This window comes from Colletes latitarsis, chromosome 6 (assembly GCF_051014445.1).
Source record: "Colletes latitarsis isolate SP2378_abdomen chromosome 6, iyColLati1, whole genome shotgun sequence".
In the NCBI taxonomy this organism is placed as follows: Eukaryota; Metazoa; Arthropoda; class Insecta; order Hymenoptera; family Colletidae; genus Colletes; species Colletes latitarsis.
The window spans coordinates 17,533,246-17,560,883 of NC_135139.1; the positions used below are offsets into that span (position 1 = coordinate 17,533,246).

Consider the following 27,638-nt stretch of genomic DNA (forward strand, 5'->3'; position numbering starts at 1 on the left):
GGTTTCGCGACGATAGGGCGAGGCGTATAGTCTTTGGTCGTCGAGAACTCCTCGTTTAGTGTGAATCGTTTTCTGGAGGCTCGAAGGATCGTTCTTTTTACGCTCGTGCGTTCGATAGAGTGGCGTAGCGCGTCGTATCGGAAATCGCGGAAAGCTCGTCGAGCGATTTCCAATTAAAATTAATTGCCCTTCCCGCGGGTCCACGGAAGTTCCATCGACGTGCGTCGCGTACGGGTCGGCGGAAAACGCGATTCCCAATTGGACCGTCGATTATCGGAATCCGATCAATTGGACCGTGTTGTGTAAACGAGAATAACACGTGGACCGCGGGGAATTTCGAAGAGATCTCTGCCAGAATGATCGCCTGGGATTATGAGTATCGAATCTCGCGACAACCGAGTCTGCCCTTTCGTTATAGCCTCTTAGACCAACATTGTTTCATTTTTACAGCATTCGTGGTACCAGATACAAGCTTTGATCTCTCAGAGACGGGACAAAATAGTTTAAACGCTTGTCAAATACATTATATTGTCACACTGCTTGGAATAGATTTATTTTGAATAATTTCCAATATTGTTCTTCTATCAAAATTTCTTTTAATTTTCTTGTCGACCTTGTAAGACAAAGTTCTCACTCTATTCTTTAAAACTACAGTGGTTGAAGTTTGAATATCAAAATATAGTCGCCCCGATTATTACAAAAACAAGACAATTACTGGTTTGAATAATTTCCACTTTTATTCTTCTATCAAAATATCTTTTAATTTTTTTGTTGATATTGTAAGAGAAAGTTCACCCTCTGTTTTTTAAAACTACCCCTAGTGGTTCAAGTTTGGATACCAAAATATAGTCTCGACCAAATTATTACAGAAACAAGACAATTACAGACGTTCGATTCATTTTGAATAATTTCCACTGTTATTCTTCTATCAAAATGTCTTTCAATTTTTTTTGTTGACTCGCTTTGTTCTTCAAAACCACCCACAGTGGTTGAAGTTTGAATACCAAAATATAATCTCGCCCAAATCATCACAGAAACAAGACAATTGCAGGTGTGTTATTTTCTCAAATCCCTGTAGATTTAATCTAACCAATGAAATACAGAGTCTTCTGCCATAACGAAAGGGTTAATCGGAGAACATTTTAGCTCAGATTTAAAAAAAATAATAACAACGATTGTAAGTTGCAAACGAGAGCTCAGACGTACCAGCGATTTTCTCAACGATGACTATTTAGGAATAGTAGAAGCCGCTCCACCCATTTTTTCGAGTCGAAGTGCAATCTGAACCGAACTATCGTACGACTGTAAGTCTCTAATATGTCCGAGCCCTGATTATAGCGACTCGACGAGCTCGTCGACCGATTTCCGATGACGTGGATCGTCGACGTTGAAAGTTGACCAGGAAAATAGGCGCGGCGAGGGTACCAGCCGCGGACAGAAATGCGCGAAAGTGCACAGACGCTCGAGATAGGAGCAGAAGGAATCAAAAGCACGGACAGTCGAGGAGACACGAAGGCTAGAAACAGCGACAGTTGCGTTGGACTCGTCCGAAAGAAAACATTGACGATCACGAGTGATGGAAAATAGTAGAAACGCTGGTAGTACAGTCGATGGAACAATTATAGCGACCTTTCGATAGGCTATCGAGACGTCAAAATCGTCCTGGAGGACTCCTTTCTCCATTAGATGGCTATTAGAGACAGAAACATACTAATGAACCTAACTAGAGTTCGATAAGCAGACTCCTGTCAGCCAATAGACCACCCTTCTGAGAAAACCTCATTTAACGACTCGAAATTAACTCTAATCGCTAGTACTCCCTCGTTTCTTGCAACAATTCGCGTTACGGATATGTGCAACTCAAAGATTGCAACCAGAGAGTACCGTGATTGTTCCACCAACCATAACCGCGAGTCCATGATGCAGAAGATCTCAATCTTGGACCAAGATCATCGTGGTCGATCGATCACCATCGAAGATCGACGCGATTAGTCGCGGTCTCGCGTATCCACGCGCAATAATTACCGCGGTAGAGAATCTCGAAATTAAACGATCGACACTGAGCAACGTCTCGTTGCTGCATCCACGATGTAAAAACATCGAGCGAGAAGTTTAGTCGATAGGTAAGCGAGCACGACGAACGGTCGCTTAATTAGAGGAAGATTAGATTAGTTACGAGTTACGAGAGTAATAGATCTAACGTACGTGGTTGTGTCCGCGCGTAAAGTGTAAGTGTCTCCTTACGTGTAAGTACTAGGAAGGTCTTTATACATTATGCCTTACGTGTATGCATGCGTACGGTGTGTATGTACATAATATAACGGGCGAGACGAGCTCGTTCCCCGAGAAGTATTGGCTGTAGAGGGAAGTTCGTACATTTTTTCGTTAAAATATCAGTTTTCTTAAGGCTTTTCTGGAAATTCCCTTTTCGTCTCGAGATTCACACGCCGTAGAGGAGTTTGGATCGATTGGGGTGAGAAAGGGTCTTGGATGGCGAATGGCTGCGAGTATGACGAAGATTTTTAACGATAGTTGCACAGGGAAAAACTCTTATTTCGTGTAAATTTCGAATAACTAATGTTTCTGAATAAAAATTTCTATGATCGAATTGAGTATTTTGTGAATCAACATCGCGAAAAATTGCTATGGATTGGTTTTATTGTTCGAATAAAATATACCCGGTCTTTGATCGAGGTTATATTTTTTAAAGCCGCCATCCGGAGTGTATATTGCACCGCCGAAAGCACGGTGTTCGATCGAGGCGCCATTTCCGGTTGGTAGTGCACCCCACGAGTACCGAGGGGTGCAAAGTTTAGGCGGACACTTTTCGAAATGGCGGATACGAGGGAAACAATATCGCCAGTTTTACTGCGACCTTCTACAATCTTTTACTTCTCTATTTTTACACTTTTACGATTCCGATACTCGAATATGCTGGAACTTAACGCGTCTGTATTTTCGTGTCGCTAAAATATATTTGCATAACTTTTCAACGAACCAGAGCATTTAACGAGAATAGTGATCTATTGGTAATTGAATCGATGGTTTCGTTAAACGGGAACGCGAGGTAAACAATTATTTCCCTCGAAATGAGGCACACGAGTGTTCGAAATTAGAAGCTGTTGGTACCACGCGTTTATCCGAAAAAAAAACTCTTAATTATTTCGAGAATTGGAGAACGTATTCGTTTCGTACGTTAATAATGCCCGCGAAGTTAGGACAAACGCGTAATGGCCCCGGCGGTTGGTCAGTTAAAGCACTTTAATTGTCTGTGAGCTTTCCTAACGAATCGGCACAATTCCTGGTAACGAACTCCGATCACGACCAGCCCTGATGCTACTTCTGCGAATATTTGCATCCACCACCGACCGTTTTCCCTTCGTCGATCAATTTAATTGGAGATCAACAGCTCGTTGAGTTCCGTTCCGGTTGAAACGCACTCGTTAGCTTTAAGCATGCAAACCCAGGGCCCCGCGAATAAATAAGTATGTGAAACGCGAGAGGGGGGTGTGGGATAGTGAAATCGATGCAATCACACTCGCCACCATTCAGCCATTTCGACCGTCGAGTTATTACGATTAAAAGCGATTCACAGTGGAATTGTCTCGAAAATTTTAGGAGAAACACGAAATACGTCTTTTCGTCGCTAATATTTACGTGAATCGATTGTTTTATCGTGTCTGATATGAGAAATCAAATTTCCTTTAGCGATATTGAAATTTCTTGAAATTGTTTTAACACGTGGACTAATGAACTGTTCTCAATTAGATGCACGCTCGTGTGAGTCCATGAGTTTCCTATTTAAGAGAAGTACACTTTCGATGTTGACCCAATTATTGCTATGTTTGTGAATATTATATTGAAATCCTAATTTCATGCGAAATTAGATATGTCAAGGAGTAGCAGAAGTATCTATTAGGTCGTTCTGAGGCCACTCATGTTTTCTGCATAACTGAGCCATCATTAGTAGCGGCAAAGCTCTTTAAAATGACTTTCGTTTTGTGTCGATCTGATTTTCCGCTTCGAAAATATCGTGGTTTAAATGGAAGGGTGACTTTTCAATCGCTACAGCCTCTCTAAAATTTTACAAGCGTGTAGTTCCGAAGATACTCATGTTTTATCCATAATTTTACCACCATTAGAAGCGACAAAGCTTCACCTTTGAAATGATTTTTCGTTTATGTCAATCCGACTGTATGTTTTGGAGATCTCGTAATTTAAATGAAGAGGCAATTTTGTAAAATTCTACTCTCCGCCCTACAAAGATCTATTAAAGCGTATTAAAAGTAATAAAACTTTAAACACGTGCAGTTTCTAAAATAATAGTGTTTTATCAATAATTGAACCATTGTTAAAAGCGGTAAACCTTCCTCTTTAAAATGGCTTTTGAATTATGTCGATCGGACTTTCCGTTCTGGAGATATCATAATTTATATGAAGGAGTAATTTTTTTAAAATTCTGCTATGGCTCTTTCCGTGTTAAAACAGGCTACTAACGCGTATTGAAATTACTAAAACTTTAGACGCGTGCAGTTCCGAAACCACTAGTGTTTTATTAATTATTGAGCCATTGTTAGAAGCGGCAAGGCCTCCCCTTTAAAGTGGTTTTTGGTTTTTGTCGATCCGACTTTCCGTTTTCGAGATATCGCAATTTATGTAAAAGGTAATTTTTTAAATTCCGCTCTCCGCCTTAGGAAAGGCTCTGAACACGTATTAAAAATACTAAAACTTTAATTACGTACAGTTTCGAAATTATTAGCATTTTCTTTATTATTGAGCCATTGTTAGCGGCGGTAAAGCTTCCTCTTTAAAGTGGTTTTTGGTTTTTGTCGATCGGACTTTCCGTTTTCGAGATATCGTAATTTATGTAAAAGGGTATTTTTCTTAATTTGACTATCTCTGTCTCCGTCTGACGCGTCGCGTCGTGCTTCCTTGTCGCGCGTGAGTCGAGACAGTCACGTGACCAGGAAGACGTAGTATTTCCAAGAATTTACTACGCACTGTCTGCTATCTACGCGCGCGGGGGATGAATGAACTCGCGCGAGCGCAACAAAAACGTAAACAAACTTTGGACCCTTATATCTTCGAAACTAGCCACCGCATCGACTTGAAACTAAAATCGCTATATCTCCGGAACTAATAAAGCTATCGACTCTCTCAAACGCTCATTTTAAAGGGCATTTCATCCTCTATCTGATGAACGTAACAACTATTATAATTAACGCAGGCTTCCATGTTCATTTTTAAATAAACCAGCCACCGACTTAGAAACAAATTTCATTTTAAAGGGCGCCGCATTTTCTATTCGATCAATACACCGTCTATTATAATTTATACTGTTTTCTAAGTGCATTTTGACCTCTAATTATTAAATAATTTCCATTTGAATTTTATTTAATTTCGAAAGTAACTTTATTCTGTTATCAAAATTTTAATTCTTTTTTCATTAATATATTTAATTTAGTTATTATACAAATTCTTGATTGAATGAAAGTCGGACTAAGAGATTCATACAGCAGTCAACGTGTTAAAAATTTGTTAAATATAATAGTATCAGTAATCGCTTCCACGTTTTTCGTTGAATCCTGCAACTTTGCAATTTCGTATTTAAGCTTATTACAAGAAAATGAATAAAATTAGAGACAAATGTAGCTTTCTGTTAATAATTATTCTATCGTATTTCACTCCGACGAGTGAATTGATACAAAAATACAATCGGATCGATTGAATATATCCGTAGACGTGGCTGCAGAAAATCGAGTCGTGAAATGAAATTTCCAGACAGGGGTTCGAGCGCGTTTAAAGCCCGGCTTCTCCTCTCTCCGTCTTTCTCGAACCGCGAATTACAATCTATGCGTACCAATACGTTTGCGTGTGTATAAGAATGTATTAGTAGGTGTACGATACGAGTATTTCCGGAAGTTCAATTATATCGACTGTACACGCGAGACTAGTATAATAAAGCAGCCTTATCGCACACGGGATGCGGCGGTTCCATTTGTATTCGCCCGCGATCACGGAAAACGGAAATTGCACATGTTTTCGTAATATTCTTCGTTGCGTTTCGCGACGCAACGCGATACCGATCGTTGTACCGGGTCGTTGTATCAGCACAATAATAACCACTGATAATAATAGCAATAATAATAACAGAATGTAAACGGCGTCAATAATAATAAGCGACAACAAAACAGCGAGATAAGGTGAATTAGACGTAAGGATAAATAAAGTACACAATGTTAATAATAATAAATATAATAAATACCGACGACAGTAATAAATACGACGATGCTGCAACCATTATTAATAATAATAATAATACTGACAACAGTTCGCAAATAAGAAAAAAATAAATAAATAAATACTATACGGTCCGTAAATTTAAGAACAATTAATCCATACCTAAAAAAGAAACACGAGGACAGAGCGGTCGGCGAGGTATTTTTCGAAACGAAGCGAACTTGGAAAAGGTAGGTCGGCGGTATAGATCGACGTCGCGCGGACGAAAAGCATCCGTGCTCTCGATCATACCGTCCTCGCTCGATTCCTGATCGTAGTTTGGCCGTTTACTAAATTAACATTTACGGTCGTCTCTTCGCGTCGTTATTTTTTTCATATTATTTTTTTGTTGAATTCCCCCTTTAAACGTCTATTATTCTTTCCCTCTTCGCTTTCTCCCTTTCTACCCGAACCGACTGACTAATTTACTCGTTAATCAATTAATTAATTAATATTGCTTAAGGTTTTATTGCTCTACGTTCGCGCGCTGCACGCGCGCAGCGCGAAGAAATACTCGTGGAACAAACGTCGACCAATGGCAGGACCGGTTGGAGCCGTTGGGATCGGTTTGCTCGCCGCGATTTATCGCGCAGCGTCCTGCGCAGAAAATCTGCGCGCGAGGCTCTCGCTCGACCGATCGCGGCGCTGCGCGAAAATTCTCGCGGTTCGTCGTTCGGTTTCCGCGTTTTCGTTATTTTTTTCTCGTTTTCTTGTTTTTTTTTTCTTCTCCCCTTTTCTTTATATATGTCTTTTACTTTGGCGGTGAGGTCGGCTACTCTGTACATGCAACGCGGTAATTATTTATCGGCAATATTAATACAAAAGGACTCGTTGAATCGTCGCGCGCGGCTCTCAGCGAATCGACGACCGATCCACGCTCTTCTTTGTTCCCCTCCACGATCGCGATCCATTGCCAATCTCTATATTTTCTAAACTGTGCCTATGGAAGATTATCGTCTTTTTCGCGACAAACACAGTCGAAACTACCGATAAACCTCCAACGCGTGTACGAACAATTTAACGATGTAATCGTTGTTTCTGGAAACTGATCGAACCGAAGTGGTCGGATTTTTTAGCAGAATTTTAGTTCATTGGACAGGTAGAGCCAATTATTTCAAGCGTCCATGTAAAAACAATCGCTAAAATTTTATTGTTTAGGCATATATGCAGCCAATAGTATCTTATTATTAGATTAAATAGTTCAGACCACAACTAATGGAATAAATTCATATTTATTCAATATTCAGTTATATTTATGAGCCTTCAAATAACTTGAAGCAAACGTGGAATGGTTTTTTGTGCTCAAAGAAAAAGAAATTCATGTCTGAAAAGGTTAAATGCACGTGAAATAAGAGGTGCATCTAAATGCCTCTGCTTCTATGAATCCGTGTCACCTGAAATAAGAGGCGCTACGTATCCACGTGTTTTTTGCGACGAATCCTACAGCTACACTCTGGCATATGTATTCTAATGCACTTACAGAATCGTAGGCTCTACCGACACGTCGTTGTCTCGAACCGTACCGGTACGGTAAATTTTGTACTAATGTTATCGCGCAATCGTGAAGATTTAATTGTTAAGCGCGATTTCGTTGTCTTTGGTTTTATCAAAAAATGTTTCACGCCCCCGAAAACGCGGCGCGTTCTACTTTGGTTACAAAGCTTTGTTAGAAAAAATATATTTCAAAAGAGTAATACGATAACGCGATTAAATGTTGCCTCGATACGTTTCTATACTGAAATTTTCCTACGGAGCACCAACGATCACATTTGAAAAGTATTTTCGAAAATTCGTTGTACAATCATCCAAAGATTAGGCAAACGAGAGTAATCGTGTTGCAAACGCTCGATTAGCAAGAAAACTTGGTCAAGCTACGATTGTGAGATACTTGTAGCTAAAAATTAATTCTATTCTCGTCTAAAACTGATCAGAAATCGACGAAACGAAGCAAAATGCTAACTCTAAAGATTCGTTTTAAAAGAGACAACGAAACGCGAATCGTTTCGGGGCATTTCCAAGCATGGATCATGGAAGTCGATTGGAAGAGCGTGGCGCAACGATTAAAAAAGTTCGGTGCCGAAGCAAATCATCGTTATCCATCACGTTAAACTTCGATGTTCGCCTCTATATGTATAATTATATAATTCGTTGTGTCGAAACATTGCTTTTGACCATACGTGTCGTCATTATTACTTTTTTTTTTTATTATTCCCTTACTCGTTATATTGCTTCTATAAAATATGTGTATAACAATGTTACGTATCTATTGTATTACTCGAATCTGCTCTAAATATGCGTGTACGCGCGCGTGTCCGTATGTATGACTGTTTATCCTACGTGTCGGTGTATGTTTGCGTGTGAAGTGTACGTGTACGCGTCTCGAATTCCTCCGTTTCGCGCCGGAGCCTTCGTATTCCAGTTCGTGTAACGCCGTAACGGGAGAAACAACGAAAGATAATTTGCAAGCACGATGATCTCGAAGCAGATCGACCAATGTCCACGTGTCGCGTGGGTCGACGACGACCCATAATATTTGCTCGAATAAATATTTTCTATTTACAAAATTACCGGATCCACAAAACGGGAAGGAGATACAGTTAACCCTCCGTAACCCCGAATTTGGCTCTTCGACAAAATTATATAAGATTCGTAATTATTTGTAATGGAATATTGATGTGAGAAATTCGAATTAATAGCTGTTATAAATATTGCTTGAAAGCCATAATGATGAATATTGGCAAAACGATAAATATCAGACTTTGAATGTGTAGATACGAGATCGTAGAGGGTTAAATATTATTTTATAATCTTCCGTCCCGTTCACAAGATCAAATATCCCGCGACACCGAACGCGTTGAACTACTCGCAATAGCCAGCGATGGGCAAAGGAAAGTTCAAATTTACAGGGACGATGTGAGCTTAAACGCGTATAATTTCTTCTGATTCTACGAGTTTGTACTAATTTCCAACGAATCCTCCAGTTTACAGGTTTTGAGCATTTCCAGATCCGACGAATCGGAGCTCGTTCGAGGCCAAATCCCCGCTTTCAAGCGACAAAATAAAATGATCCTGTTGCTCGAATCCAGAATGAATTATCATGCTATTCTCGAGCTGCAAATTTGCCGATCCCGTCTCGGTTTACGCGCCCTCAGAACTTTCGTTTGCCCGCCATTTTATAGTCGAGGGATGAATTGCGAAGCCAAACGAACAGAAGTCAGGCGTTACACGAGCCGGTTGCATGCAGCGTTTCGTCGTCGTCGAACGGAACGCGCAGACGTGCACCGACGACTCCGATCGAGGACGTCGATCGTCCGTGAATCGATCCCTAGTTCGAGTATAATTCGACAGGGATCCATCGAAGAGGAACATGCAAGAGGGTCGTTGTCTCGTTCGGGAGACGGCCGTACGAAGGCGTTGGGAAGAGGACGAAATCGTCGATCCACGACTGTGCGTTCCAACGATCGGGACGATCGATCTCTGGACAGGATTCGATTTCCGGCGAGACCGTACCGGCGATCGGCGTCGTCGCGTGTCGCGACGCCTTAGTCAAAGGGGGATAGAATCGAAAACCGGCCCGGAAATCTCGGTTGGCTCGTCCCTAAACGTCGAGCGTTCAGCGTCGTTTATTGTACCTCGAATCCCCCCCATTTTGTTCGCTCATCATCCATGGAGAGTTTTAGTATTTTCTTATTTTCATCGTTTAGGCAGCTAAGTATTAATAAATAGTGTCTCCGTAACGAGCTCGCGACTAGAACCGTACGCGCTAGTAAATATACTATATATATATAATAATAATATAATATATATAATATAATAATATAATATCATAATGTAATAGGTATAATCGACTAGAGTGACTAGACTGCAGTGTGGACGTCACCGGTTCGACGTGTTCTTTTTTTTTTTTTTCTTTCCGTTCTCGTTACACTCTCGTTCTCGTTTTTTTTTTTTTTTAATCTTTCGTAAGACTTAAACATTACTGGACGTTTTTATTAATGTTAGACATTATTTAAGAAACCGATACCTCCTCCTCCTGTCACCACCTGTCATGTTTCCTCATCCTACCAAATTTTTATTTTTTTTTGTTTACTTGTTAAACACCACTCTACTACTCCATTCTCTACTGGCACTTTTCTACTTAAAACCTACGGCAAACCTTTTTATTTTCTTTCTCTCTCTTTCTCTCATCGCCATCGTCCCGTCCCGTCCCAAGTTAGCCGGGCATCGCCGGGAACGACCGCTAGCTCTCCCTAACCGCGTCCGCGAGGGCGTCGAGGCGCCTGGTCGTCGTCTTCGCGTCGTCGAAGCGCTGCTACAAATCACGGTTGCTGGTCTGCTGGTGCTGCGTCGCGTTGCTGATGGCGCCTGGCTGCTGCTGCGGCATCTCGTCGTCGCGCAGGCAGGCGGACTCCAGGTGCTTGTTCAGGTAGGACTTGAGCGCGAAGGTCTTGTGGCATCGCGAGCACTCGTAGTTCTTGTCGGCTGAGTGCGTTTGCATGTGGGCGCGCAGATTCGACCGATCGGCGAACGCTTTGCCGCAGTGCGCGCAACCGTACGGTTTCTCGCCGGTGTGACTTCGCAGGTGACCTTGCAACAGCCAAGGTCGCGAGAACATCTTGCCGCAGACGCCGCAGCTGTGGGCCAGCTTGTGGGTGAGCACGTGCATCGCCAGAGCTGGCATGCTGACGTACGCCTTCCCGCAGTGGATGCACTTCTTCGCCGACTGCGAGTCCAGGCTACGATGGGTCTGTTTGTGCCGCGACAGGTTCGACGAGGTCGCGTACTGTTTCCCGCACTCGGTGCACGCGAACTTTGGCCTGTCCGGCTGCGTGGCTTCCTTCTCGGGCACCGCGGCGCCGTTCGTGCTGCCGCCGCGACGCTTCGAACGACCGTCCGAGACGAAGAACGCCTCGTACGTGTACGCGACCGTCTTCGTGCTGCCGTTGCCGCTGTCAGGGAGAAATTTTGGTGCTTTTGGAATATCGTGGGCGAGCAGCTTTCTTGGGCAATCGGACGCGTAGCGGGAGAGGGGAGAGAAGTCGTTCAAGGTGGTTCGATTTTTTGTCTCGGGGACGTGTGGGGGGATGAAGGGTATAGTAATAACAGGGGGTCAAATGTGACCTTTGACTCGCGATGGATCTATCGATGGAGCATTAGAATCAAATATTCTGCGCCACATTTCGACTATCTTGTTCACAAGGGCAGGTACATACAGGGGAAATCGAAATTGTGTCTATTTACCGTATTTAATCGAGTACGAAGAATTTTTTCCAATTTTTTCACTGAAAATCTTGGGTCTGAAAAATTTCGTATTGAAGCTGAAGCAGCAAAGGTGATGCATGACGCCCAACCCAAGACTCAGGAGGCTTTATTTTAGCAGTATCTCTTTCTGAGGATTCCTATTAATAGTACAATTCTTTACATTTTTCGATACTTAATACATACGTACACTTTTTTGTAGCAATACTTATCAGTCATTCGAAGCACACGTCAAGGGTTACAATGAATTTTCTTCGAGAAAATGATATTGAATTGTTACCATGGCCACCCCTCGCTCAACAAATTGGTATTCTAGATTTTCATCTTATTTTTATTATAACAAATATTTTTATTGTAACAGGGTACAATTTACTATAATTTATTATTTGCCACATGCTCGATACTTGTCGACAATTATAAGACCCGCAGGAATATTAAGTGAAATATTTAATGAAGGGCAAGCAGCACCTGTAATTAACGAAGACAGCGATGAAGATTAAGGACATCAGATACATGACTTTTTATTAAATTCATGCAGATAAGTATTATTATAAAATAGTGTATATATGTGTTAAGAATCGAAAAATATAAAGAATTGCACTATTAATAAAAATCCTCAGAAGATATATTGCGAAAACGAAGCCTCCTGAGTCTTGAGTTAGGCATCATGCATTACCTTCGCTGCAATACACTTCAGCTTCAATACGAAATTTCTCACATCTAGGATTTTCCGATATTCTATCGATGGATCCATCGTGAGTCAAATTGGGCCACATTCGACGACCTAATTCAACTCTACCCTTTCCCATCTCCGTCTTGATAATCATTTTCGACGATATCGTGGTCATGCAAACACGCACACCAAAATAACAAAGTAAACGAAACATCTATCGAGACGTGTCAAACGTACCGTACGGATGCATCAATCGATCAATACCCTCCGACCAATGCCAAACGCGACACCCAACAAGCGATCGTGCACAAAAGCAGGACTGCGACATCGAACAGCATAGCCATCCATCCATCGGCCGGACACGCACCTTTCGATACATCTCTCCCCCTTCGTCGCGATCGGTGTGCAAGCGAGGGCCCACCGGGAACCAGCAATCGCATTTATCGTCGAATCGACCAGCGATTTCGACGCGTTTGCTCTCATCGATACTCACCCATCCCTGCCGCTGGCGCAGTTGTTCGCGTTCGCCTCGGCGGTGGCCGGCGACTGAGGCTGCTGCGTCTGTTCCTGTTGTCGCAACTGGCTGCTCTGCGAGCTGGGAACCGGGACTAGCACCGAGACCGGTATGGGTTGAGCAGTGGGCACCGATTGCAGCTGGGTCGGCTGCAACTGACCGGTCGTCGCGACCCCAGGCGCTGTTTGCTGCGGGGGCGGCGGTGGCGGCGGCGGCGGCGGCGACAACGTGTGGATGAAGACCGAGTGCGTGGGCGCAGCAGGGGACGCGCTCAGGTCGAGGATCGCCTGTGCCGCCGACAGGTCCTCCTCCGCCGACGTGCGGATCTCCGACGTCGGCTGAAGACTATAAGGCCGATAGATGTCCTTCTTCTTCGGCGGCAGCGACAGCGCTGTCCCGGTGCTGGTGAAGCACATCGACAGGCTCTTCCTGGGCGGCAAGGTCAGCGACGCGGACGACGAGGGGGTCGTCGTCGGGGCTGTGTGCGGCTGCTGCAGACTGGACCCGGTCACCACCGCTGGCAACTCCTGGGGCGCCGCTGGCGGGGGCGGCGACGGAACCACAGGGCGGGCCAGCTCCGCCGCCGAACGAAGCGTCGCGTACTTTGGCGGCTCCTCGTGGTTGATCCATGACTCGTGCGTGTAGCCTGGACAGAAGAATTTACGGAAAGATGATGCATGGAATTTTTAGAAATTTTTTATATCGGAAATAATGGAGTGGATGACTGAATATTTGGTTCTTCGCAATGGGCCTTCATTTTCGAGATATTTTGATTTGAGGTTTGGTATGCATCGAGTAAATGAATTATTTACATTTATTTTGCAAAACATGATGTAGTTGAGTCGGTAGAGCGATTAGCTACGAAGCTTTTGGCGGTGGGTTCGAATCCCCCAACGAATTACTTTTTTTCTTTTATTATTTTGAAATGCAAAAATATATTTTAGAAATCCTTAAATTTGTAATACAAAAGACAGTAGTAAGTACTGTAAAATAGTTCTGTAACTGGAAGGTTAACTGCTCAGTCCTACGTCAATTTCTCAAGTAATCAATTGAATGAGCTTTTAGATGAAGTCTTACATGTTATTGTACGTCACACGTAGCTTGTGCACGACGTTGCACCTGTACAGTTTTGTCAAGACGATTCTTGAATTAACAATTTCGTAACAAATCGATCGATCGTGTAGAATCTTGCTTTTCAAGTTTAACTTTGATGTTTATCCCAATGTAAAAATGTAGGAAAATGTATAAATTTTTAACATATATAGTATTTAACTATAATTATGTCAAGTTTTAATTAAAATAAAAGTGGAAGTAAACACGTTTCAAAAATGAAGATTGAAAATAAAATTCAACTGTTTTGTTCAAATCTAAGTGCATACATTTGCGTAGAACTGGTCTAAAATCATTGCCATCGTCAGAAATATGATCTCGAACGAGATTAACTGATGAGATTTTGATTTGAAAAATTTCTTATATAATCCTCCATTCAAATTTAAATATCTATGTCACCAGTGAATAAAACCATCGAATATATATTTACTTAAAAGAATGCGGTAAAATAATTTTGTTGATCGTTCGAATAAGAAAGTTGAGATGCATTATTTAAGTACAGAACTATGTTAGAAATTTCTGTGGGAGCCTGTTTTCAAGGGAAACTACCGGGAACTTGGTCGTCGAGCGCTAAATCGTTGAAAACGTTGGGAAATTAATTTCGCGTGGTTCTACGATTCGCTGTGTCGCATTCTGAACAATCGACGGAAACAATGGCCAGCTGAGTCGCGGTACGACGGCCCTTAATTATCCCCGAGGATTCTCTCGAGCGAAACGGAACGCCGAGACGACGAAAATTAAAGGACACCAATAACATAACATTTCTTCCCTCCCCTGCCCTGTGCTGCCAGTTCCCTTGCACCCTGGCCTCGCCATGAATATTTGAATTCGTGAATCACACGGAACCCGGTGCCGCCGTTTCATTTCCTGGTGACGGCGAACGACGCCAGCTGGTCCCGCCATGTGCGACTGTTAACGAGAAAACAACGGAGAGAAAAACCGAGAGGGCAAAAAGGTTTCTGTATAATATCGCGCCCGGGTATCTGTTGCACACCTTCGACAACCATTTCCGTCCCTCGATTTCGTGGTCAACCTTCTCGCCACGCACGGACGAATTTTTATTATTCCCTCGACCGTTATCGAATACTTCTATTTATATAAAAATCTTTTCCGTTTACGGAATTCTCTCATAAATTGCATTCCCTGTAAAATTTGTCTGCCTATTTTACTTTTCACTTTATTCCGTCTATAATTGCAACTTTGGTTTTTTACCCCCAGACCGAGTATCAGAAGAGAATTGTCCCTCTATTGATTCGGATAATCAACGTTCTATTGTGTTTCGCAATTCAATTTCCGAAACTTCAATTTCTCCGTTCGATCGAATAAACGACTGCCGGTTTCATGTGTTCCCTACTATTCGAATAAAATTTCACCTCGATTCTGGGCTATAAAAGGCAATTTTTACTATTCGATTTTTTCGAGCCACCAACCAGTTGTAGAAGAGGCCGAAGGCCAACAGAAACTACCCCTAATTTTCCTACGTTTCTCTGCGGTTTACAAACTATCCGTTGAAGGGTTGAATTTGAGAAGGAAAAGGAATTTGGCGATATTTTTCATTTTTTCTATGCGATGCGAATGAGTTAACCCGAACAACCCCTCGTTTTTTCTTTCTTTTTTTTTATTGCTGCTGTCCACGCGACAGGGCACGCGACAGTTAGCCTTCGATGCCACGTTGCCTTCCACCGGATGCGATCGATACGGTTGCTGCGACAATGTAACGCGACATTCGCATTGTTGCGAACCGGGACCGAACACGAGGGCGCAGGAATTGCCGACCGCGCCACTTCCACCCTCCTCCGTCAGCTGTGCTCTTTCCACGAGCGCGTCTCCGCGAAACAACGACGACAGGGTGGAAATTCTTGTTGTTTCTGTGCCCCCAACCGAGAAAACAGGAGCCACGATCGATAAAACGTGCCGGGAAGGAACGATGAAATCTCCGTTGTCCAAACGAATATGATCGCTACGACATCGACGTCAGCATTCAGATGGCGTTACTCGAATTGGAACACAATAGAGCCTCGAATATCCCCCGTATTTGGGGGTGAAATTGTCACGAAAAGGCGCATGTATTGAAAAAATTGTCTATTTTAATAACCTCGTCGAGCTTACTCTTAATTTTTATCGTTTCCTTCCTTGGCTCTGTTTCATTTCCATGTGTGCCAGTCTTACGTAACGAGAAGCAAATTTCTATGTATATATAATCGCTCCAGGGACGAACTATCTTACTTGGGAATGAATATAAATTCAATATAAACGATTATTTGTGTTATTCCAGAAATAAAAGAGTAAAATAAAGGTATTAAAGAAACCTAGGAAACTATACTTTATCCTAGAGGTAGTTTTAAACATCCATTTTGTCACAAAATCGCTTTCGAATGTCATACTGTAATCCTTTTTCTTCACAAGCTATAATCCTTTCCAAAAATGAGTTTCTATTATTTCTAATCTTAAACAATAAGCATAACTCTGATCATTTCAACTGTTGATCATTTATTAAAAGGTGTGGTTAGATCTGGGTTACTATCAAATTATTTTTTATCGTAGGGGTAGTTTTAAACATGCAACATTTTTCTTCACAAGCCTTGATCCTCTCCAAGAATGAGTTTCTATTATTTCTAATCTTAAACGATAATAACTCTGACCATTTCAGCTGTTGACCATTCGTCAATGGACGTAGTGCACGTCCAATTTGTCCACTTTAGTGGTCAGGTGTCGATCAAGAGCCACAAAGATAATTCTTAACTTTGCTTTAAAGCCTCGAATTAGCTCCCTTTTCATTACCCTTAATTGACTTTGGTTTAAAACAGATTTCGGTGCCCAGAACGAAATTTTTCGACCCATTATCGCTAACAGGGTTATCATCGAAGGTCAAATTAATATTTCCAGCTATCTAAAGCTGACAAATGTGGTACGATTATGCATGCATTCGACGCTGAATGCCCTAGTATTATGAACATTATACATATAAAGCCACGTATCTATAGCATGTCGCAACAATGTCAGTTGTAACCGAGTCGATATTGTGGCAATGTCATTGCCTCTTTGTTACACTATCATCAATTTTTCTAAAAGGTCACCGCTCCGATTATCCACTTGTGGTCCGCGTGATTTCGTTTTGGTCGATGTCGCTTTTGATATTTAAAGGTCACTCTTCTCCCGGATTTAAGATGGAATCATACGATCTGCCAATCAACGTCTCTTTACTAGTTCGCACATAAATGTATTCGACGATCTATAATAATGCGTAGAATTTGTTAAATTTAAATTAACGACTGTATTTTATTTTTGAGTTATTTGTCTGAATTTTATAATTCGTTTTTTTAGAGAACGAACACGTAGAATCGCCACCAGTGTTGAGCAGAATGTAGTTCAATCGACAATTGACAAAAATAAAACCGTCAATTGTCATTTATAACGTACAACTAATTTTTTAATTTTGGAAATCAATTATTTGCAGCAATTACAACTGAGCGAACGTCATTTGCAGTTATTATTGATAGTTAACTACTTTGATTGCGAAAATCGATTGCTCGCAATCAACAATTACTAAATTGAACTTATCGATTCCAATTAGTATTCTGATATTGGTTTTTTATCTGTCGAAACTGTCGAAAGTGTGTCATGTAACAGTATGTTTTACCAATACGTGCTCATTAATTTTGATACGAATGAATAAATTTAAAACAGTGCAATTTAAAATAACGTAAATTTATTATACAAAATTATTCATGAATTAAAGTTCGTTAGCAAGTATACAAATGTTTACAATGTCGTATAAATTTATAAGTATCGTACAAACTTACAAATGCTGTTTACACATTTACAAATTTATTATACATATTCCAGTAAGTTACAAGTATCATATAAATTTAGAAATTCTGTATACATCCTTTACAATTTTATAAATATTAAAATTTTTCTATAATTTCGTACGAATTTATACACTTTGCTGAATTTTAATTCCAAATTTGATCCAACAATTAATAAATCACAGTTGCGAATTAACGCCTCGGCTATAGCGTGACCGTAAACTGTCTTAAGCGGATTGGTTGCAGCAAGTTTGAAGAGCGGATTATCGATAATTCCGTATAATTCGAAACAGGTGTGTCTATTCTTAGGATTTCTAGAGACAACAACAATCACGAATTGTTAACACGAGCATCGTTACATTGTGATTTTGCGTGCATCACGACAATCGTATCGTACAGAAGCATAATACACACGAACGAAATAGAACAAAAGAAACTTTAAAGTTTAAATCCAAATATAATACTGAATCACTGAAATTAAAATATCTTTTGAACTGATCATCTTTCCACTTAACTACTTTAATAACTTTTTTATGGGGAATCGATCGGTGTATAACCTAGGTAACCTTGCAATCTTTAAATGGTCTTCGCTTGCAGAGAAGAGACATGCACCTGGTGAAGCATTACTCGAAATAATTTAATTTTTCCTAATGAATTTTTATTCAATCTTCTATTATTTTAATGCCATGCTTTACCTTCAAGTAGCCACTTTGCAAAATGATTTTATAATTCAATATATAAGTGTCTTGTAAAACTACCAACATGGCGTACAGTAAATAGAAATATTTATAAATTAGGTAATTTAAATTAATTAAAATAATGAGGGGAACAAAGTCTGCAATATTGCTGTTATACATTTATTCAAATCTCTAAGTATGATTATTTATGTGTAATTGAAATGGTGAATATTGGATTAAACTTGAAGAAAACTTATTATTTGATTTCTATAACCGTTCTTTATTTCAATGTGTGTATTTCTATGAAGTTTCAAGTAGAACAGGGACGTTTTTCTCCGACGCGTTCCAACATTGTCGCTGACTATTCAGCCCCTTGATGAGAAAGCGTGACGAAACACACACTATGATACACCCAGTGATTGTAAGGAAGCCAGAAATGAAAGCCCCCGTCCAAATCGGGTCAGTGATTTTTGAGATCATCGAACATATGCAATCAAACTCACAATCTCCACCTTTTCATACGAACTGTTTTCGAACTGGTGATACAATGAAAGGAGTTGAATCTGCTACGTGCTATCTACGAGAAAATCAATCGAAAATCTAAATTCGGAACTTCCATTTCCGAATAAATTGAAAATTCGTCGACAAATATCAATTTCTGGCTGGATCAATTAAAATAGTCGTGGGTCGATAACGAAAGGAAAGAATTTTTTTATCGATACAAAGTGTATTTCTATTTTCAAATGCTCGAATGGAGGAATAATTTTTTCTTTTAACGTGCTCCTTCTGGTATGCACAAGTCTGGACGTTGCTCCGTAATTAAAAATACATTAGTGTCGAGTCTAGAAGTTGGGGGTGGCCAAAGTACTTTACCATTCCGATCGATCCAGCATATTGGTTATTTGAAACTGCAAATGTTCTTGAAATCTTCGAGTTTCAAATATTTCGATTCGTTTATTTCAATTCTGAAATGCACACTATCTAAATTAAATAGCCAAAGTGCCTTAAATACGAACCTCAAGAGTGTTCGTAACTATACAGGGTGTTCGGCCACCCCTGGGAAAAATTTTAATGGGGGATTCCAGAGGCCAAAATAAGACGAAAATCAAGAATACCAATTTGTTGATGAAGGCTTCGTTAAACAGTTATTAACATTTAAAGTTCCGAGTGTACTGAATTTTTTTCTCGAAAATGCGCAAGATTTCGAGGGCATGTCTATTCACCAAAAATGATTGTAATTGACCCCCACAACCGAAAATAATTTTTCCACAACGATTTGAAATTTTTGAATTTAATTGTTAATAACTTTTTAACGAAGCCTCCATCAACAAATTAGTATTCTTGATTTTCGTCTTATTTTTGCCTCTAGAATCCTCTATTAAAATTTTTCCTAGGAGTGGCCGAACACCCTGTATGTCTGCCATAGTACTGCGAATTTAAGACAAAATCTTTCCTATAATATCAATATTACATAATATAGAAGGGAATAGTAGGATATACTTCAAGCATAAAAGAAATAAAATTAACTGAATTAACTGAATAAACATTCCTGACACAATAATGTAGGCAAAGAAAAATAAAATTCCACCCCCCAGAGTTGTTTGGGGACCCAAACCATGTAAACCTCACTAATTGCGTAACCCCGTATATTTGGTAAGTTTAGCCCCGGGTTATGAGCAACGTGGCAAGCAACAGCGCCCCGGTAACCGAATCTTTCGACGTCGCGACGCAGGCGCCGTCCAACTGCTGCGATCGCTGTCCGCAGGAGCGATTAATTTGCGCGGGTGTCCGCGACTAATTGCGCGTATCTCGCCATTAATCTGCCCAGATCCCTCGAGTCCTCGTCTCGGGGGCCAAGCCCCCCGTCGAAGTCCAAAAAACAAGGAACACGCTCGGTTTATCGCGACGAGGTCAGGGCCCTCCGGGACCGGGAGAATGGTCGAGGACATCCGGTTCCGGGGGACATGCAGATCGGATGGTCTTGCCAATCAGATATCTCCTCGAAGGGAAACCGGTCGGGGGTCGAGAGGGGCTATTTCCTCGGATCGGTTGTCGTGTCAGTGAAAGGGATGCAAGAAGGGGGGAGGGGATGGGCGCGTGACAGCAATAAATCAGGAAACTGTGCTGACGATCGATCAACCGGCGCATCTATTATTGGCTGAAATAAAAGGGAGTCAACACAGAGTGGAAAGGAGAGTGGCCGTGTCTGGAAGTGCATTTCATCAACGGCCAAGAGAAAGAGAGAGAGAAAGAGGCGGACGAAGGGGGGTGGGTGGAGCGCGGCGGAGAGACAAAGGGAGGGGCAGAGGCGAGGGTGAGAATCAATAATGTCGAATGAACGCTCCGCACGCTCCCACGAGTCTGTTGATTCTAGCCTTTCAAAGGGCGACGGTAAGGTCCTTTGCCATTGTTATTCGCCGATCGTTTCGAACGACAGCGAATACGAGCAGCGGAGTCTGGTCGAGTTTGCCGGCGATATACGCCCGGTATCGAGTATCTGGGAGACAACAGTTTGTCAGTACCGGGATTAGTTAGTATCGCTGCGATCCGAAAGGGTTGCCATATTCACGGTTTTATGGAAAAAATTTTAGGGGTGACTTGGCTTGGTTCCTGAAAATTTGGTTGGGTGATTTTTAAATCGGATTTTACATTTATTCTTTCAGATTTGTAAGTGTTTAAACAAGCAAAGATAACTTGAAAAGAATACGCGACTCGTTAGGGATACATGCAACGATCAAGAATACTCAACAGCCAACTAATATATTATATATCTTATGTAACATATGACTTGTGCAATTGATGGATGTCATCTACGATTCGAGGGGGTTGCAATATTCACAGTATTTTGTGAAAATTTTTAGGAGTGACTTGCCTCGGTTCTTGAAAATTTCATTGCATGATTTTTTTTAATTTTTACATTTCTTCTTTGTGGATTTGTAAGTGTTTAAACTAGCAAAGAAAACGATTCGTAATATGTTGTGTAACAATTACACATGAACTCGAAAAGAATACTCGACACGTTAGGGATACATGCAACGATCAAGAATACTCAACATCCCACTAATGTATTATATGTGTTATGTAACATATGACTTGTGCAATTGGTGGATGTCATCGATTCGAGGGGGTTGCAATATTCACAGTATTTTGTGAAAATTTTTCGGAGTAACTTGCCTCGGTTCTTGAAAATTTCGTTGCATGATTTTTTTTAATTTTTACATTTCTTCTTTGTAGATTTGTAAGTGTTTAAACGAGCAAAAAAAACGAAAATAATTACAAACGAACACGAAAAGAATAACAGACCCGTTAGGGATACATGCAACGTTCCAACACCCAACAGTCCAATACACGTCTTGTGCAATATATAACTAGTGCAATTGGTGGGTGTCATCTTCGTCGAAGATAATAATCGCAATCCACCCCGCTTTCAAGCTGACAGTCCTGATTGTGTCACTTGAAAGCGGGCGCTGTTGTACGTATTTCACGATCGAACGTATCGACTTTGTCACCAGAAAGGGGGATTACAGTAGATCGTTCGCAATACATCGTGTGAATATTGTTACTTGAAAACCGGGAATTACTGTAGATTATTCGCGATCCTTCGTGTTAACGCTGTCACTTGAAAGCGGGCTCCGCCATATATCATTCCCGACGCATCGTACCGATTTCATCACTCGAGTGTGGAAACTAGTATACATCATTCGCGATTCATTATTGCTGGAGATCGTTCGCGATAGATCGTGCCACTTTTGTCACTCGAAAACTGGAATTACTGCGAATCGTTCGCGATTGAACGTACCGATTTTATCGCCAGAAAGAGGAAACTGCTGTAAATCGTACGTGATACATCGTAACGATTTTATCACTTGTAAATGGAAATTACTGTAGATCCATCGTATCGATTTTATCAACGGAAGACACGGAATTTCTGTGTATCGTTTCGGTTTTATCGTACTGATTTTGCCACTTAAAAACGGGGATAAAATCGATTTTATCGCTGGAAAGTGAGAGCTCTTCTAAATCGTTCGCGATACATCGTACCGATTTTGTCGCACGAAAGTGAGAATCGCCGTGTAAACGATATCGATAATTCGAAATGACTCGTTGACCTTCGAGTTATCGTTTCGAAAGAGCACTTTATGGAAACGCGCGCTCAAAAGCCGTATTTTTTTGCACTGGACAAAAGTGTCGTTAAACATTTAACAGATAATAACGGAACCTTTGGCGAAAGGGGATCTATCGCGCTGTTAATTAATTAAAAGTGCAATATTGAAATAAAAATACTCGAGAGGATCAGCTGACGCGAGGTGCAGACGGTGAGCATAAAGCGTTACGTGACCACGAGGAAAACGCAATTCGTTATTCATGATGGAATTACAGCAAAGGGAAGCCGTTTAATCGATGCCGCATCGTTGTTACATATTTTCGACCTGAATTCTGATCTCCCTGCAACAATTTCTATGCATAAAACTGCATAGGAAACTGAAACAAGTCGAAACTGGACTTTTCAAATCAAACGTACCCGTATATCACGAAAAATAATTCTGTTCTGTGTGAAAACGAAAACAAATAAAATTCTAAAAAAACGTTGTTTCAAAAGAGAACAAATTGTTCCTTTCATTTTCAATTCAATCTTATGTAGTAATAAAACTACACAAAAGGAATCACTAAAGATAGAGAAGTGATATAATTAACATCTACTTTACATATTATTTTAATATTATATTTCCTCAGTATATTTACAATATGAATAATATTATTCTATATGCTTAATTTAATTTTTTACATATATTTACGAGTACAATTATTGTAAAATAAATTCAACACACGGACCTTTAAATTTAGTTTAAAACAGGAAGTACAAAATAATATAGTGTGTAGTTGAAATTCTGTCATTTAAATCTAACTTCGTTTGTTAACAGCTAATGATCGTATTTGGATATTAATGAAAATTTGAATATTCCCAACAATAGTGCTTGGAGGAATGTCGATGCAGAAAAGGGTAATTAATTCGTATGCGCATGGCATTATAAAAACTACCGAACAAGTGCTTTAATTCTCATAAATTCCGTCGAGCATCGCCCACGCTGTCGCAGAAACACGCGTGTTACATAACACTTCGCGCCATGTTAAAGACCAGACTGTCAGGCGTTATAATCAATAACGAAATTCAATTAACAACAGCTCCCGCACGATTTTCGCAACAGTTTACTACCTGACACGATTACTTGAAATGTCGCGGTTACGTAACTCGAACCTTGGACTACGGAGGCTCAAGAAATCTCTCTTATTCAATTTCTTTCCTTTGTGCAGTTATTTCAAGCTTCAAAGTCTTGTGCAAAAGTATATCAAAAGAATTACGACGGATTCGAAACATTAGTAACGTTACACTTTGAACCGAGCTCTTTCCTCGAAAAGGAAATTGAATTGTATCTGTCGAGTGCAAATAAAAGAAAAGAAATATATTCAATTTCTTTGAGCTCTTCCATGGAACGAGGCACACGACTTCCGTGCTCATTGACATAAATCAACTTGTGGAACGCATTCAACACGTAGATCTAGCCATCCTCGCGTCGAAGTTCCACTTTGGAACTAAAAGACGTATTATTTTTCAAATCGCGACATTGCTAACGACTGGATCTTATCGGGTCATCGGTAATGGGAATGCATTTCACCCTTGACACGTGTAATAGAAAATTTTATATAGTTATTCAGGAATTTGCAACATCGTTTTGAAACATTATGAAAATTCTCTTATTGGAAACAATGAATTTTGATAAAAGACGGATCATCATCAGGAATCGCTTTGTACATTGCAGATTATGACAAATGGTGTTTTCGAACGTCCCTCCATTGCTATTGGATAGATAACTTGTTTTAGCGCATATTGAAAGTCCAATTTGTTCCGCAAACTAGTGGATACTTCGTACAACTCTATTTAACCTATTTTAACGATTGTCCTAGTTTATTGTTACAGAGTTTCTAGTTAACCTGACAACTTTCGCTTGAAGCAAGCGACTCGTTCAATTTAATAAAATTGCTTTATTATTATCGTTGATACATTTAATTGTGATTATTGCCTTCCAATATTCGATGACTTTAGTTTTTCATATCCAACGAAACGCGAACATTCTGATTTTCCAGTCCCTCGGAGCGGGCATCGTTTAAAACAAGCCGTCGAAAAAATTTCTCCCTTTGTTTTCGAACCACAAATGACAGGCTTAAAGCGATTCTAAAAGTATCACGAGCGCTGCTGTTCTTTCGGAGGAACTTGACCCAAATGGGACACTAAAGAATTTCTGGATGTATGATTTTTCAAATTCCTCTCGAAATAACCGACCGTCAATTTAAAAATAATCGTCTTTTACCCTGGAACTACCGACAATTGTGTATTTATTTGTACCAAAGAAATTAAAACGATAGATATTTGAAGAAATGCATAATGCAATGAAAATAAATGTTTATTCTTTCTCTTATAGAAAAATTACAGTAAATTTTCAAAAATCCAGTCGAGTATATTTTTTGCAATTTTTATTAGAAATTACTGATGGATTATTTTGACTGTTTTGGTAGTTCTAGTGTTAATCAAATCTATTTAGACATCAATATTTATTTAATTAATCAACGTATGAACGATTCGTGGGTTTCTAGAAATTCTACGAACTCAATTTTACTTATTCAAAATTTTTAAATTTGATAGTATGCCTCCCTAACGAAAAATCACCTGTTTCTCGGAAAATCCAGTGTGTCTGTGCATGATTGGACTCGTTCCTTCGAACGTAAAATCACGAGCAACAGTGTCCAAGAGATTCTAAAGCAGAGACAACATACTCTGTACCAGATTTGAATAAAAACTGAGGCCATTAGCTACAGAGTGACATCGTTCACAGTGCTGAAACTGTATTAGCAACGAAATCTCATTTTCTTCTGTACTTAATTCCTATTAAGGAAAACTTTTGAATGAAAATGGAGGCCAAGTCTAAAATTTTCGTCATCAGGTGTTTAATGAATTAATTTAGGGAAGTCATAACCTTGCAAAATAATAGAGGAATTCTGCAATTTTGATCGTTCCAAACAATCTAGAAAAACATAAGGTTTTACGACAACATTCCGGAACACTTACCTTACAGAAATTTCATCTTTCCCCAAAAGATCAAAGTTTTAAAACTACCCTCTCGACTACGGCTACTACGACTATGGATCTGTTCCAAAGCACCCAGTGGTCAAACGACGCCAATAAGATGGCGAGACTTTCGATCCGATCGCATGCAACAGCCGCAACGTTTGAAACGGAACCGTCGACACCGAAATCCGAAATCTCAGCGTCCCCGTTTCGACGGAGGAGATTGCGAAACGTAAGCGGAAAGCGGTTCCCAGTGAGCGACCGAAAGAAAAAAAAAAAAAAAACCCCGACGAACGCTTTGTTCCTCAAAGGAACGTGACCTAAATGGGCCGGAGAGATAGAAAGAAGGGATCATTCCTCCCCTTTGCTTCGATCCACCCAAAGATCCGCAGTAAAATCAACGATCGGGCGGGTGTGTCGGCGTGGCGTGTGTGCGTGCGACGCATGGCCGTAATCCGTCGCCGAAACGAGGAAAATCATTAACGGGAGCCAGAAGGAGGCACGCGTTGTCCCGAAACGATATTCCCGTTCGACGTCGGTCCCACGGGGCACCAGGGGCTCGTGTTATCGTCGCGGCCGACTACCGCAATTTCTCTATAGCACAGCCAATCGGCCAATCGGCGGGTGTGTCGCCCCCGTGGCTCGACGCATGGCCAGACTCGGCGGAGGCCGAAGGTCGAATTTCTCGAGGGGGTAAAAATCCACCTTCGACGTTTTCTTTTACGATCGAGCGGGATTAGAGTGGTATCTGTACGAAGCAGGGCGTGGCAGATGCAAACAGAAGGGACCTTGGTGTGTCGTAGATGCTATGGATTTTAGTTCCCCCCCACGTGGAATTTTCTATCTAGATTAGGCGAGGATCTTACTCACCGTGATAGTAAAGAGCACCAGAGGCGTTGAGAGGCGGTGGACTAGGTGCGGTGGCACCAGCGGTAGGACTGTGGGGACCCCAACAGGTCTGCTGATGATCGACTTGTCTGCTGTCGGTGTCCCCGACGACGTCGATCTCCTCGTCTTCCGGCTCGTGCCTGTGCTGCCTCTTCTCCAAGGAGGCAGACGTCTGTATCTCATGGGTCTCGGTCGCGTGCTCCTGCACGAGGCTCGAGGGATCGGTCTCCTCCTGGGGGTCCTCGACGCGATCCGGCCACGGATAGGCCTTCCATTTCTTTGCCATGAGGCACCGCGGCATGCTGATGCAGTTGTCCCTCGTCCCGGTCACCGTACGGTGATACGGCCACTAGGAGCCGATCGCCCGAAGTATCCCTGTCGCGGAACGCCGCTACACCACTACCGACACCCTCACCAACCGCACCAAACGCACCACCGTACCGATCGACGATCTCGAGGACGTCGACTACCGCGACGCCCAGCCCGTCGACGGCGTCGTCCGCGATGTCGCGACGCCGTCGTCTCCGTCGCCGCCGTCCGTCACCCAGCAGCGCCGTGCGTATCTGTAGCCGGTTTACCTCCCTGACGATCAGGGTGCCCGTGGACGGTGGCTGCCGCGGCTTCCTCTTCGTCCTTCCTTGCTCACGTTGGGGCGTGATCTGCAGCCTCGTCATCGGCACGGCGAGGGCAGCTCCTTCGTAGGATGCACCGCCACCATGCCAGCCTGGTTCGCACGGGGAGACCTCCTCGACTTTTCCGGCCTCGCCCCTCGCGCTAATATCGCGATCTCTTCGACTACCACTAGAACTACTGTACAGGGGTAGGGGGTTGGACTACTACCGATTCCGGTCGACGCGGTTGCTCCTCGTTGTTCTTCCCTTTCTTGTTTCTCGACGCGGCTTATGGCTGGCTGACCGAGTGGACCGACCGACCGACTGATTGACTTGACTGTCCGTCCATTCGTCTGTCCGTCCGTCCGTCCGTCGAAATACTCTCTCGGTCGCTCCCTGTCGCGGCTCTCGCCTGTGACAGGGGGTGCCCTCGAATACGATCACGACGACGGGGTGCGACTGTTTAGTCGGTGGCGCTGCCGCTCCGCTGCTTATCCCCTACCTTACGTTGCCCTCCGTCCTCGTCGCGCGCCACCGATCCGACCGACCTCCCCGTCCGAACTACGAACCCCCCGTCGTCCCTCCGTTGCGGCTCCCCTCGAGTCAGCATCGTGGGGTGGCGCTGCTGTTGCCGCCATCGTCGCCCGCCGCCGACGCCGCCGCCGCCGCTGCCGACGGTTCGTGCCGGAGCGAGG

General features: G+C 41.9%; 2 protein-coding genes and 1 long non-coding RNA gene across 3 annotated transcripts in view; 1 reads left to right on the forward strand and 2 right to left on the reverse strand.

Annotated features, from left to right (window-relative positions):
* The window catches only part of LOC143342928 (uncharacterized), a 454,297-nt gene that overhangs the window by 369,429 nt on the left and 57,230 nt on the right, over positions 1–27,638 (forward strand). The window lies entirely within an intron of this gene.
* On the reverse strand, positions 2,636–4,479 carry LOC143342942 (uncharacterized). The gene is made up of 2 exons (XR_013079880.1): positions 3,817–4,479; positions 2,636–3,775 (listed from the first exon to the last, which is right to left on the reverse strand). It is a non-coding gene; the product is annotated as an uncharacterized LOC143342942 (long non-coding RNA).
* On the reverse strand, positions 4,606–27,481 carry Scrt (scratch). The gene is made up of 3 exons (XM_076767273.1): positions 26,315–27,481; positions 12,705–13,371; positions 4,606–11,228 (listed from the first exon to the last, which is right to left on the reverse strand). Exons 1-3 carry the CDS (start codon positions 26,631–26,633, stop codon positions 10,592–10,594), a joined length of 1,623 nt encoding a protein of 540 aa, XP_076623388.1. The 5' UTR covers positions 26,634–27,481; the 3' UTR covers positions 4,606–10,591.